This window comes from Calliphora vicina, chromosome 3 (genome assembly GCF_958450345.1).
Source record: "Calliphora vicina chromosome 3, idCalVici1.1, whole genome shotgun sequence".
NCBI classification, from domain to species: domain Eukaryota; kingdom Metazoa; phylum Arthropoda; class Insecta; order Diptera; family Calliphoridae; genus Calliphora; species Calliphora vicina.
In genome coordinates, this window is record NC_088782.1 from 96,764,841 (window position 1) to 96,780,424 (window position 15,584).

At 29.5% G+C, this 15,584-nt stretch overlaps 2 protein-coding genes across 4 annotated transcripts in view; one reads left to right on the top strand and one right to left on the bottom strand.

The window, feature by feature from the left end:
* Window positions 1-1,181: 1,181 nt before the first annotated feature.
* Window positions 1,182-14,755, top strand: LOC135954639 (sodium-independent sulfate anion transporter). Its single transcript, XM_065504848.1, has 10 exons — window positions 1,182-1,359; window positions 8,534-8,726; window positions 8,791-8,995; window positions 9,051-9,136; window positions 9,203-9,340; window positions 9,400-10,008; window positions 10,073-10,246; window positions 11,538-11,685; window positions 11,749-11,928; window positions 14,287-14,755. The coding sequence occupies exons 2-10, from the start codon at window positions 8,562-8,564 to the stop codon at window positions 14,379-14,381; spliced, it is 1,800 nt and encodes a 599-aa protein (XP_065360920.1). The 5' UTR covers window positions 1,182-1,359; window positions 8,534-8,561; the 3' UTR covers window positions 14,382-14,755.
* The window catches only part of rols (rolling pebbles), a 182,929-nt gene continuing 182,086 nt past the window's right edge, over window positions 14,742-15,584 (bottom strand). For all 3 annotated transcript variants that reach the window (XM_065504846.1, XM_065504845.1, XM_065504847.1), the window contains one exon: window positions 14,742-15,536. In XM_065504846.1, the coding sequence (XP_065360918.1) occupies window positions 15,168-15,536 (369 nt within the window). In that variant the 3' untranslated portion in view covers window positions 14,742-15,167. The remainder of the gene's footprint in view (window positions 15,537-15,584) is intronic.

The window sequence follows — 15,584 nt, forward strand, 5'->3', positions numbered from 1 at the left end:
AGACTTACTTGTACGCGGCATGTTGGTTTGTTCATTCATTCTTATTTTTGAAAATGAAAAACAGACTTGCTCACCAATTATTGACAAGGACAACATTTTTGACAAATGTTCTCCTCAAACAAGCTACACATTCATTTTAGTTGGGAACATCGCCACCCTCCTGTGTATACTGTTACGTTTTTACCTTTTAAAAATGGGGGTTTATTTCCTTCAAATAAACCGGATACTTTTGATTGCAAATAAAAGCCGTTTAGTAGTTTAAAAATTGTAACAACTCTTTATTTATTTAAAATGTGCAACAACAACATAATGAAATAGTCATTCAGTGCTTTTATACACGTTTATAACTTCGCAGAAATACAGACACACTTTATAATGTACACGAATTAACTGGAAAATACAGCACACTTTAAGGCACTCAGTTGATGTTTATTTACACACGCCATCTCTTGTGAACATTCTACAACGATCTTAACGGACAACTACTATATTCGAATTCTAGAGCTTTCAAAGTAATTGTTCAGTGTTGCGATACTTATAAACAATGCTAACAACCGCATGCTATCAACATTGTTGATAAGTAGAAGCTTCTACTGATGGAAATGTTTATAAACACGATGAATGTTGCTGGCAGTTACTACCGACCGTTAAATTCAAATTGCAAGTGCAAATTCGTAACAATACTTGATCAATTAAATCATTCACTATAATTTAAGAGGAATTTTGAAGTTAATGGGATTTAGGGACATTACAAATTGGATTGTTTCTTTATACCATTAATCTGAATTATAAAATTAAAATATATACCGCCTGTTAAAAATTGTAAATTTAATTCACATTTCCTTCCGAACACCCTTATATAACTACAGAAATACACACATCCATAAATAAACGTACGTAAAAACTCATTTGTTATAGAGAACTGTAGAATGACGCATTGATCAGCTAAACTTTATTCAGTTTGTAACCGTCCGCGATACATTTCACACGGAATTTTTTTTTGTTGCTGTTTGAGTTCTAACAAAAATTCTATTATTATTTTGTTTTGTTTAAACATACATATTTTAACATAAATAATACGTGTTTTTAAGATCGAGGAATTTATTTACTTTCAAAAATTAGTTAACAAAAAAATATTATTGTTTTCTAATATAACGAAACACTTGTGCTAATATAAATAAAGAAATTATTAAAAAAACATTTCAAATATGGTCTAAATCTACAAACTATAAAATAAGTTATTCTAAATATTCTAATAATTATGCTTCAAATCAAAATAATTTGAAACATTTATTACTCGTATAAGAAATTGTTAAATTTTAATTGAATTAAGTATAATTTAAAAACTCATATCAATTGGTAAGCATTTTTTATCGTCTTTTAATTTTTTTTATATTATTTGTCTAGACTAGTATTATTTATTAAAGTATGTAATTTAATTTAATATTATTTTGTGTGCACAATAGGTCTTTGGAATTTATAGACATATGTATGTATATTATTATATTGTAATGTATTTAATTTTGTTTCATGTTAAATAAAATAACTATTTATATTTAAATCCACATATTCATAAACAATTTTTAAATTTAAACAATAGCGGTATTCACAATGTAGAATACTTGGCTTGGTAATGTAGTAAAAGAGCACAATATCAAAAAAATAAAAACAAAATACATTAGAAATTGAAATGTTTGTCAATAAATTGCTTTTCTACTTTTTTACTAGGCCAAGTACTCTACATTGTGAATACCGCTAATGTTTTAAAGCAAAATTTCCATACAAAATTTGATTTTAAACCGTTGTTTAAATTTAAAAATTGTTTATGAAGTATTTTAAATACACAATTTTCAAATCATTAATTGTAGCCAAAAGACAAATCCACAAGTTATATTATTGAAATTTAGGTCATTTCGCAGACTTACTAAAAATTGAACTTTGAACCTTTATAAAAAGCCATTCTTCTGGAGGCTTTGAATCCATTGTAATCTTTTAACATCTATAATGTGATTTCACTTGCTTTGGAAGTTTAATAAAGAGAACAGAACAATATTTTTTAACCTGCAACGCTGTAATAGAAGGTTATTATTCGGTTGTAATGGCGTTTTGTAACACCCATAGCATTCGACTGAGTATCACTTTCCTTTAAACGTTTTGACGATGTAATTTTATGGAAACCTTCTGATCAAAGTACAGCTCGTAATTTTTAAGATCGCTGATTTATTGAAATTGGTTGTGATCAGGCCATTTTTCCAAATGTTCTTCCAGAATAGTGATTTTTGCAGATAACTCTGGTGGATCAGTAAGTAGATCCCTAAATAGGTTGTTCGCTCGAAATCACGTTTAAACCTATTACAAAGTTTAAGGACCAATTTTTCTGATTTTCAATAACATCCTACATCTGATATATTGATACATAATATACTTATATGAAAATTTCAGTAGTATAAAAATGAAAATTTCAGTAGTATAAAAATAAATTTTTTAAATACTTTTAAAATAAAAGTAAATAATTGACTTTTGAGTATCAATTGAAGCAAATCATCAAAATAATATTTTTGATTTTTTTTTTCATTAAAATATTATTCTGATGATTTGCAGGTTTCTTATCAATTTAGTAATGTGTACACAGTGACCGACAAAAGTCTACATACGACCATTATTTTCGTAACACGCGGACTTCTAAACCATAATAAGTAAAAGTAATGATGCAGTTTTATTTCAAATGCATTTTTAGTAATATAACAAAAAAATATCGCTAAATTTATAATAAATTTAACTTTTATTCACAAAAAATTAAAAAATATGTTGACAAAAGTCTATCTGTACACTAAATAAACATTTTTCAGCGAATACAAATTTTCATTAAATTCAATATTTCGTTGGGACACCACGCACATCTACAATCGTCTGGGCATCGAAGCAACTAAATTTTCCAGTTCTGCTTTAACATTGGTGCACAAGCAATAAGATGTTTTCGGATCTTCCGTTGTAGAATTTTCCACACGTGCTCAATAACATTTAAGTCCGGGCTTTGAGTTGGTGTGTACAATTGTCATGGGGCATGGTAGAGTAGCCAATCATTGACAATTTGAGACCAATGTTTCGGATCGTTATCTTGCTGAAAAATCCAACTTTAACCAAGAGTTAAAATATCAACGGATGCTCTCAAATTTTGTTCCATATTATCCTTAATAAACATTAAGGGTGAATTCCAAAATGTATGTATGCAATGCTACCTTAAAAATTCGAGCGATTCTTAACGCAACCGTGTAAACTTTGATAATGTTTCATATCGCAAAATGTATGAAAAAGTAAAAACAGGCAGTATGGTAAGTTTTTTTTTTAAATTTTAACTACGAGTTTGCATGCTTTGTCTTGATAAAGTTATGACTGCATTGCATACATACATTTTGGAATTCACCCTAACTTTCCCACTCTAGAAGCAGCGACAGTACCCCAAACCATTACACTGCCAACACCATGCTTAACTGTATCGAGTAAGTTTTTCGAATCCATTGCTGTATTTTTTTGCGCCATACTTTCTCATCAGTGAACAAAACTCGCTTCCAGAATTCTATGTCCTTTTCAAAGTGCTTTTGGGCGAATTCCAAACGAAGTATGCGATCCGTTCGCTAATTTACGAGGAGTTCTGCTTTAATTACCATTATTGTATAAGGTTCTTTGAATTGTTCGTGGATGAACAATAACTTCTGATCTTGTTGCGAGTTCTTTGGCCAATTTTGTGGTATTTACTTTTGAGTTTTTGTTGACTTCTTTTAAAATGAAGATTACATATCTACGATGTAGTTTCTTTGGGCGACTACTTCGCAGCTTGTTTTTAACTCTACCAGTGTTTTCAAAGTTACTGAATATTGTTTGAACTGTAGACTTAATAAATAATATCTGTTAGTATTCAAAAAAAACCAGGACATGCTGTGGTCGTATGTAGACTTTTGTCAATGTTTTTTTTATTGTTTTTTATGAATAATTTTGCAAGTTTACATTAGAACAAAAACAAATAGATGTCAAACAAAACTTCCTTATTATTTTTATATTTACCGGGTTTTCTCTAATAAAGTGGCAAAAATTGTGGTCGTACGTAGACCTACATATGTCGACCACTGTATTTATATATCAAACTTTTATTGAATTTTAATTTAATTTGTAAAGGGGAATTAAAGTAAATATATTTTTAAAACAAATAAAGTATAGAAGTTAAAGCCCGACCTTATAATACCCTATACATAGTAAATGAACAAAAACATATTCCTTTTTAAATTTCCAAAATTTATTTTCGTTAGTGTATTTCGGAAATGTACCAATATGGACAATTTAGGACGGAAAAGTCCTATTTCTGGAGGACATTTACATTTGGGGGCTAAGTGAAATATGAATTCTGAGTCGGTCGGTATACTTTAAACAAACATCAGCACAACCGCATAATACCCTCCCTATTAAAGAATTATAAAAGAACTCATAAAGTATTCCAAAATTGTTTTAATAGACCTTTAATTCTACTTCTTTTGATAAACATGATCTCATATCAGCACGTGTTAAAAACCTGATGCTAAAAACGTTTTGCAAATCATTTGCACGAGTGTATAATTTTTGAGAATACATTTTGTTTAATTATGACTAAAATAAAACTTATTTAGAAGAGACTAAATATACATACAAATCATAAACATATTTCTGCTCAAGCAAACGAGTTCTGTGTGATATCGCACGCTGTTTTTAGTATGAATTGTTGGAAACTAAAATAGAGCAAAATGTTTACGATATTTACCTTTGAATTTAAAAATATATGCTTAAGACTAGTTTAATTATCCATTGATAAGAATGTAAAATTTTCCTGCTTTTTATTGTTAGCTAATGTTTTTTTTAAAATATTTAAATATTAGTTAGAAAGATTAATTTTCGTGAATTGGCCTTATGTGGGAGCTATGACTAATTATGGACCGATTGTATCAGTTGAATTTTATGTGGTATCCACAACATTTTATCCAACAACATTTTTAACCCTTTCGGGACTACTAGGATAATATGTCCCAGCTATTTTCAAATGCAAATACGTATCTAAATAAAACCTAAATCATGTTTAAGAGTTCATTATAATATTTGAGTAAAAACATAACGGTACAGTCAGCATATTCATGCAGCTTGAAAATTAATTTCTCAACATTGTTGAAATTTGAGCAGTTTGGAAGTAGGCCGCATAGTAGTATAGAAAAAATATATATCTGTAATTCTAAACGCTTAGTCCAATTTAAACGAAATTTGACATGCGCAAAGATGAAGTCTTGTCGAGTAAAAGTTTTGAGTTTGGACCTCATGGACAAAGACACGGCCTAAGGATCCCAAATTAGGTCACTTTGGGTCCCCTCGTTTGGATTTCGATTTCCAACAAAATTACAACTAATCGTATCTATCAATTATCTCTTATAGCTTAGGAGATATTCATATTTGAAAATTAAATTTTCAAAATTTTTAACCACCTTGCACAAGTTTTTTGATATCAGAGGGTCCAAATATTTCTCGAATTTCTCAATTTTTATTTTATTAGACCAGTATGCCAGTAGAGCATACTGGTCTTCATTTAATATCGAAAAGAGTACAAAGATGATATGATATGGACCATTCCACAAATTAAATCCATAATTACATTTATAAAATGCTATAAATAAGCAATTAAATATGTACTTTCATCTAAATTTAATAATATTGTTTTATTCATTTTTTAATTTCGAATCACCCATCAAGAACACTGATTGGGATTATATGTCCCACGAAAAAATCTTATTGGGATTATATGTCCCAGGATAAAAGGACGATTTCATGATGCCTGAGTATGCAGAACATAATATTTTTTCCACATCTTTAAGAATATGCAAACATGTTTACCATATATATATTAGTTCTCTAAATAAAACTCCGTCGCGAAAGGGTTAAGAGATTTATGCTCGTTAAATCGATTTTCGAAAGCGGGAATTATATGGGAGCTATAACTAATTATCTAGCGATCATCGTAAAATCACTTGACTCGACTTCCGTATATATAAAACTTATTTGAAGCGAAATTTGTGTAGTTTCTTATATCTGAAAGTGATTCTGAGTCGATATCGGTGTCAAATTATGTATTTAAATTAATTTTCATAAAACAAACGATTTTCGCATACATTTGCCAATCATCGCTTTGGTTGTGCCTCACACTTAGAGCTAGTTTCTGGGATAAAGATAATCTATATTCTTCGTTTAAACATAGATTAAACTAAAAATTGTGTTTCTCACTTATTGTTTATTATACCCTTCACCTTCGTGAAAAGGGTATATATAAGTTTGTCATTCCGTTTGTAATTTCCACAATATAATTTTCCGACCCTATAAAGTATATATATTCTGGATCCTTATAGATAGCGGAGTCGATTAAGTCATGTCCATCTGTCTGTCAGTCATAATAACTTACATACTCGATTTATACATCAATATTCTTCCAGCTCGGTTGCTATTTAAAATCGAAAAAATCGGTCCACAAATGGCTGAGATATAAGGAAAAATCCAGCACAACCTCGATTTTTTAACTATTTTTGGCCTACATATACATATCTGGTTACGAAGTCATTAATATAGACAATATTTCAAAGACCTTTGCAACGACGTACAGTGAGTGTCACTCAAAATCGTACAACATATTTTTTTTTTAAATATTATGAAATTATACAGGCAATAATAGGTGATTATATAAAAAATTAAAAGTCATTTTATTAATTGGAACAAAAAATATGTGTTTCAATAGAAAAGTTAACAAAACCTCAATTCCTTAAAAAAATATTGATGAAAATTAAAGAACATCACAAAATTCATATTTCACTTAAATTCGTACATTTATATTAAATTATAATTAAAACTTTAAAAATTAAAAAAAATGTTAATATTAAATAATCCTAATACTTTGTAGTGTATCATTTGCTATTTTTTAGTGCCTTTACGATTTTAAATGAAGCGTTGATATTCTGGTCACTGACAGTCTTACCCAATTTTTTTATTTGTGGATAAGGGCAATTAAAATTATACCCACTTTTCTGATAGGTAATAGCACACACAATATAAAAATAGCATTTTAAAATATTTCCAAAACATCAACTTTCTAAAACTAATGAATAAAATTTGACTACGATGGTGTACGATTTTAAGTGACATTCACTGTATATAAGACGGCGCTACGAACGAAGTCCCCAATGAACAAAGTCCCCAAACCGAAAATTAATTTAGGCCCCAAAATTGTATATAGAGAAAACCAACAACGAAATTTAAGAACTTAGTTCATTTTTTGGGGAGTTATTTCATTTCTCAAATTGGGGACTTAATTCATAATGAATGTACTCCCCAAATTCTGAAAATTAAATAAATCCCCGAAATTTGTTAGAGGAGTTAGTTCACGGTACCGTGAAGAGATAATATCTTCATATTAGGAGTTATTCTATTTTTGTTGGGTTTTACATTGTGCTTACTAAAATTTTTCTTTGAAGTTTATTATATTGCCGGCCTTTGGCTGGATGCAAAGGTTTTCTCCTCTGGGGTGTATCAAAAACTGGCTTCGTTCAAAACGGTTGTTTTGCATAGACGGCCTTCGGCTGGGCGCAACGGTTTCCTCCTCTGGTGTGTATCAAAAATTGGTTTCGCTCAGAAAAGTTGTTTTGCTTTGAGATAAAGTTCGCATACTAAAAACTTTTTGCATTCCCAAATTTTGGGGTTTTAATTCATTTTCGGTTTGGGGACTTTGTTCGTAGCGCCATATAAGACCATAGTAAGTTGGCCCTACAATGGTTCAAAATCGGAAAAAATATTTTTTAACCCGAATATCTCTCTTACTTGTTTACTATATAATCTTGGTTTAACTGAGCATCATTAGTGAGTTAAACCTAAGTATAAAATGCCAAAGCACAAACAGATGAACAGATATTTAAAAAAATCGAAAATGGAGAATAGTAATTTAGTTTTTAAAGTGTCCTTAAAGCAATAGTGTAAACATCATTTATTAAAATTCGCTATTTTTGAAATATTTGTTAGTATAAGTCAGTTTCATTTGTGAGAATTTTCTGGGATTTAACCATATACATATTCGGGAAATTTTCTCTGTGTATCATGCGAATGACGTGAGGACTGTGAAAAAAGTTTTTACAGCATTATGATTTTAAATGTATATTTTAATATAATATTGTTATTATTGCTAATATTTATTTTTAAAGTATCTATCATATTTATTTATTTATTTTCATTAAATTATTTCTATAAATACAGCCATTTATTGTGTATGTATTCATCATTCTCCACAAAGTGCGTAAATTCAACATGATCGTGATTGAGTTTAATTATTTTTTTTTTAAATTATAAAAATTGCCATGCACAATTTACAATATCCTCTTCATTGTTAAAGTTCTTAACAAAAGACGCATTCATTGTATTTGTATATTGATATGAGTACAAACAAAATGTATAAATCTAAATTAAATTGAATTAAATCTAATTTTAGAGTAGCAGCAACTCCAAATAAAACCATTATGAGCCACACTAAAATTGCATATCGTATATTGCCGGGACTTAAATGGCTTAAGGGCTATACAGGTCAAGATGCGGTATCGGATTTGATAGCTGGTATAACTGTGGGCCTGACAGTGCTGCCTCAAGGTTTAGCTTATGCCACTTTAGCTGGCCTGGAGCCACAAGTGAGTATTTATTTGCGGAGTAATTAAAGATTGTCTTAATTAGTAAATGCTCTTAAATTTTCAGTATGGTTTGTATTCTGCATTTATGGGTGGCATTGTTTATGCATTTTTGGGCAGCTGTCGCCAAGTGACAATAGGTCCTACTGCTCTATTGGCTTTAATGACCAGTCGTCATACAAGTTTTGGTTTAGATTCTGGTCCCGCATATGCCATAATGTTGTGTTTAATATCGGGTATTGTGGAGTTATTAATGGCTTTGTTAAGATTGGGTAAGTAATTATTTACTGGTGATAATACTTTATTTTAAATAATGCATACTTTTAGGCGCTTTGGTGGATTTGATTTCGCTGCCCGTTACAGTAGGTTTTACTTCAGCCACAGCTGTTATTATAGGAACATCTCAATTAAAGGTACTGTTTTTGAATAAAAATAATTAAATAAAATTGTTTAATGAAACTACTCTTATTTCCATTTAGGGTCTTTTGGGCCTGCGAGGAGGCTCTGGTTCCGGTTTTCTCAACACTATGAAATCAGTTTTTATGAATTTAGATAAAATACGAGTGGGCGATTTTACACTGGGCGTAACTGCCATTACCATTCTATTATTATTAAGGGTATTGCTTTTAGAATTAATTTTTATAATCTTCTATTTATACACCTTTTATTATTTCAGAAACTAAAAGACTTAAAAATTTCCAATGGCCAAACATTCCTTAAAAGCTTTATTTGGATCATTGCTACAGGTCGCAATGCTTTAATCGTTTTAATTGCCAGCACAATTGCTTACTACACTTGTGATAGTATGGATACCTGCCCATTTATTTTAACGGGCACCGTTAAATCAGGACTACCAGATTTTCAAATACCCAAATTTGAAACGACAATATTAGGTGTAAACGGTACTGTGGTGAAGCAAAACTACAAAGATATGTTAGAGGAATTGGGCCCCTCAATGATTGTATTGCCAATAATTGCCGTGCTGGGTAATGTGGCCATTTCGAAAGCTTTTGGTGGAGCTGGTCTCTCGCCAACACGAGAACTTGTAGGTCTTTCCCTAAGTAATATATTCGGCTCATTCTTTTCGTCGATACCTGTAACCGGATCATTTTCTCGCAGTGCTGTGAATCATGCCAGTGGTGTGAGGACACCTATTGGTGGCTTCTATACTAGTGCTTTGGTGCTATTGGCTTTGGGCCTATTGGCACCATATTTTCAATATATACCCAAAGCCTCATTAAGTGCTGTTATTATATCGGCTGTTATATTTATGATTGAGTTTGAGGTGAGCAATTTCATTTTTCAACTTAAATAAATCATTCCTTAAAGGAATTTTTTTAATATTAAAGGTAATCAAACCTTTGTGGCGTTGTAGCCGCCGTGAGTTATTACCCGGAGCCATAACATTTGTGATAAGTTTGGCTGTGGGCGTAGAAATTGGTTTGCTTTTGGGCGTGGGCACCGATGTAGCATTTCTGGTATACAGAGTAGCGCGTCCTGTGCTTGCTGTTGAAAAATTAAAGGTAGTACATATCAGAGCTGTAAATGAATCATTCTTTTTTGATTTTAATTCATTATGAATTAGCTAAATTTTGAATTAATTCATTGAATTGGAAAAATGAATTGAATGAAATTTGAATCAATTCAAACGAATTAGGCAGAAATGAATTTCAATTCATTTTCAATTCAAATGAATTTGTAAAAATGAGTTGCAATTCATTTACAATTCATTTGAATTGAATTGATTTTGAATTAATTCAAATGAATTAGAAAAAAGAATTAGCAATTCAAATGAATGATTCAAAAATGAGTTGCAATCAATCAAATTCAAGAGCAGATCTCTAGGGGGAATGAAAGATTTCTCCTACCAAAATGAAAATATCCAGTACAAAAATTGAAAAGCCTTGTCCTGTATACGAAAACATGGTGTTTGGAGTTTATTTCTTCAAGAAGAACTGATTTTTATTTTGAAATACACTGAACGACATTTAATATTCAAGAAGCAATTAATAATTTTTGAAATTTTGTGACCCACGACCACCCAACAACAAACTTTTTGCTAATATTTATATTATATTTATTTCAAAAAAATAAAACTATCTTCCAAAAATAATCAAAAATCAGGAAAAATAACAATGTATGTAGTTCAAAACACAATTGAGTTTCATAAATAAGGCTAATTAGATTTAATTAGAATGCATCATTCACCTTAAACAACAATAGCTTTTCAAAATTATCATCTGAAAGAAATCCACGTTTAGGGATGTTTAGAATAGAGGCGTACGAAAATAATCTTTCAACACCAGCTGACGATGGTAACGGCGCATTATATTTAAAGGAAGACTTTTTAACCGTCGATTAATTATACTGCATACTTAATGACATTGAAGAATCTGCTAAATATGCTGCGAATTTCGCGTCGGAGTTGGAAATGAATTGCTAATTTTTTTTCTAATTCGTTTGAATTAATTCCAAATCAATTCAATTCAAATGAATTGTAAATGAATTGAATTAATTCAAAATCAATTCAATTCATTTGAATAGGAAACGAATTGCAATTCATTTTTACCAAATTCATTTGAATTAATTCAAAATCAATTCAATTCATTTGAATTGGAAACGAATTGCAATTCATTTTTACGAAATTCATTTGAATTGACTCAAATTTCATTCAATTCATTTTTTTGTGTGAATGATTCGCGAATTAATTCAAAAATGAGTGATTCATTTACAGCTCTGGTACATATATTTAATATTCATATACTATTAAATTTATTAAAATGTAATTTTCTCTCCTCTCCATTTTTCCCTTAGACTGCTCATGGCATTTCATATTTGTTGATACGACCCAAACACAGTTCTTTGTATTTTCCAGCTACCGAATGGGTACGTACAGGCATATCAAAGGCCATAAATACCCATGGCTCAGCACCTGTGATATTAGATTGTTCAAATGTTGATGGTTTGTATGAATATATTGAAATGCGAGTTCTTGTGAGTAATAAATTTTATTTATTTTTAACAGATTTCGATTTTACTGCTGCTCGTGGAATTGGTTCGTTAAACAAAGAATTGTCGAATATGCACGTACCTCTGTTTTTACTTAAGGCTTCTAAGGAAATTTGTGTACTTTTAAAAGAATCAACTAACGCTGATATACCAACGCTAGAACATGCTGATGATTTGGAAACGTTATTGGAACAAAGTAAGTAGGCCTAAGCCGACTTTTTTGTTTATTATTATAAAGTTTTAAGATCTTCAGACATATGTTCACAAACAACTTACATTTGAGTATTCTAAAATTAAATGCATTCCATTCTTTTATGTGTGTAAATAACACAGGGCAACAAAATCGAAAAAGTTTAGAGGCTTTTTAAACCACTACACAATTTTGATGTATTGTGGTTCCAGTAATACAAATATTATTTAGATTTTTTTAATTTTTTTTTCTAAAATTGTGAATTTTTTCTGAGGTTGTATCTGGAGACAAGCAAAACGCTTAGCAGTTTGTGTTTGTTTTTTTTTAAAAAAAATTAAAAAAAAAATTACGTTTGAATCGGATCAGTAGTTTCGGAGTTATAATAATAAATTGAAGCAAAAAATATATTTTTTAAGTGAAAATAGCAAATTTTTGTTATTTACAAAACTCATGAAAAATCGAAAAATGTTCAGGTTTATTACTCCGCAAAGCCGCATATAATAGCAACAAAATGAGATATCGAAGATAAAAATCGATTGATTCTTTTCGAATTTATTCACAATTAAATGAATTCGTTCATTTTCACAAAATTTAACTTTTTTGTTTGATATATGTACATAAAATTGAGTAGTTAATCTTCTTCTTTCGATTGATTGAATATTGAAAACATTTTCCCATGCTATGTACAAATTTTCACATATATATTGCGTTTTAATCGGCTCAGTAGTTTCGGAGTTATAATAATAAATTGAAGCAAAAAATATATTTTTTATGTAAAAATATCCATTTTTTTTGTTTGAAAAAATCATGAAAAATCAAAAACGGCAGGAATTGTTTAGATTTATTGCTTTATCGCAAAGCCACATGTAATAGGAACAAAAAGAAATATCGATCATAAAAATCGATATTTCGAATTTATTCACAATTAAGTGAATTCGCTTATTTTCAGAAAAGTTTAAGTGCGTACAAGCGTGTACTTTGGGTGTACATTTTACATGTGTTTTGTTAAAATTTTTGTTACAATATTATAACTCCGAAACTACTGAACCGATTAAAACGCAATAAATAAACAGATTGAAGGTTATGTAAATTTGAACTTTTCTAAGTTTACTTCAATAATATCGGACCATCAAAAATTATGTTGAGAAACATCTAAAAAAATTCTCCATTTTAGAAAAAAAATCTATCCATAGAATTAAAAAATTTACCATTTTTGTACTTAGGTAACCATGATGCATCAAATCTATCTATATAGTGGTTAATGAACCCTTTTTTATACTGTTGACCTGTCTAATTAATTGTTTCTATATTCTTTGAAATCATTTTAATTAATTTTCATATAAATTAAAAGTCTTTAAATATCAGACTTGTTAGACATTTCGTTCGCAATGGTTTTAGCTTCTTCGAATTCATTTTGATTTTGTTAATTCCCGAAATATCGAATAAATCTGTTGATTTTAATAGTTTTTGATTTATAAAAAAATTTTAATTCAATTTTTTTCATAGAACTCAAAGTGATTTCATTCCCAATTAATTTGGAATGCAGAAATAATTCCACTTTCGATGGGAATAAAACGCTGTTAAAGGATAGTTTTGGAAAATTTACACAAAATATTTTTTGTGAGGCTTATTTAAGGAGTTTAAGGAGTTTTCAGTAAGATATTTGTAGTTTTCCTAAATTTTTGGTAAATGTTTCCTGATGAGCAGGCTTATGTAACCAGCGAATATCTTATCGGAACTAGCTTATCCCTCCACAATACATTTCAATGAATGAATTTATATAAGTTAAAAATTTTCAAAGTTATTTTATGTATTTATTTACTAAATATGTCCTTACAATAAGTAAGTACAAATTCAAGTAATACTTCTAAGTCTCTATTGATTTCTTATATACCAAACACGCCATTTTCCTATGAATTCGCCTTGGGCGTGCAGATTATCTGCTTTGAAAAAAGTGCAATTTTGTTTAATTTTCTTTCATCTTCCGTTCTATGTATGTATTTTTATTCCATATGTTTGGTATTGAAAATATAATAAAATTTAAACATTTTTATAAAACTCTGTAATGTTTATCAAAAAGTATCGACTTGTGTAGTAAGAGTTAGGTTTTTGACAACAGACTTATGTTTTTGACAATTACGTCTCGTCTCTATGTTACCTTAGGTACTAACTTTAATATAAATTTCACAGCGATTTCATTGATAGTTTTTTAAAGTAGATTTTGGAATATTTTTTTTACCTGAATTCAAACAGAATACCGAGCTTTAAGATCAAAAATAACATCTGTTAAATTCAAGTATCACAGTTTAGATAAAAAAGATTTTAAAATAACAATTTAACTGACTTTAACATTATTATTTTCAGCACCTGATTATGAACCCTATTTGCAAGTACTGGTACCACTTGTAAATAACCAGATGACAACTGCAGAACAATTGGAACACAACAAAAAGAACTAAGGAATCTAGGTTAAACAATTTCAGACGTACATTGAAAATATATGAAATTAAAATATTTATACACTTTTACATTTCTCCGTAATTTCAACAAATACCTAGATGTCTACGGTGTAACATAGCAAGCAGATAAATTTACTTAAAAGGTAACTTGACATTAATTTCAGTTCAATGTCTACGGGTAAAAATTACCAAATATTTGTACTCCATAAGCAACTAAGCTCTATTTGTGGAAATTACGGGCATTAGCTATACAAAATGCTGTTTTAAGTATTTGTCTATAATCAAACGACTAACATAAATATTTATACATACATACATACCTATACTTATTAGAATAATTGATGTAAAACTAGACCCCACTATAATATTAAAATGTTTGTTTATTTTCTTTTTTACATGCAATTTTTTTGCACTTTTCTAAAAATATACATACAAAGAAAATTTTATAAAATTAATGTATTATTTGTCTTATCCATTACGATGTATGATGTAATATTGAAAAACTTTTTAATTTAAATATAATTATAATAATAATATAATATTAAAAAAAAGATTATTCCAACTAATTAAACATTATAAGAAACTATAGCATATTATCAAGTAAAATAATTTATTATAATTTAAATTAAATTAAAATTAAGACAAAATATAAAATAAATACAAATTGCGCAAAAAAAAAATATATGTATAAGAGCATATTAAAATTTATAAATTCTGGTTTATTTTAGTTAAACTTTTCAATAATTCTTAAAATTTAAATTAGAAACAACATAAATCTATAGAACTCTACAAATCAGTTATCTCGTGTTGAGATTCTAAGGCACCATTGGTACAATTAGCTGCAGCACCCATTCCACCACTACCTCCAACGCCACCACTGCACACTTCGTAACCAGACGAAGATGAAGAGGTTTGATTACGTCCCTCATTTGTTATGCGTGTCAGTAGCTCAGCTTGTATACGTTTTAGAACTTCGACTACATCGCTTAAGACTCCAGTTTGAGCGGCCTTTTGCATGGCTTCGTTGGCATCGACCAGAGCCTCGTTTAGATCTCCATGTTCCATGCGTGCTTTTGCTCTGGCATAATAGCCTTCATAGCTATTAGGTTTCTGTGCTATAGCCTGAGTTGCTAAATCTATCGATTCTTCAAGTTCCTGTTGGAGAAAACAAAAATATTTATTAACTTTTGTATATTCGAATGT

Bases quoted from the DNA above. Each gene is read 5' to 3' on its own strand.
- LOC135954639 (XM_065504848.1), top strand. From the start codon at position 8,562: ATGAGCCACACTAAAATTGCATATCGTATATTGCCGGGACTTAAATGG. The intron at 8,727-8,790 runs GTGAGTATTTAT...TTAAATTTTCAG, and splicing joins TAGCTGGCCTGGAGCCACAA to TATGGTTTGTATTCTGCATT. The intron at 10,009-10,072 runs GTGAGCAATTTC...TTAATATTAAAG, and splicing joins TATTTATGATTGAGTTTGAG to GTAATCAAACCTTTGTGGCG.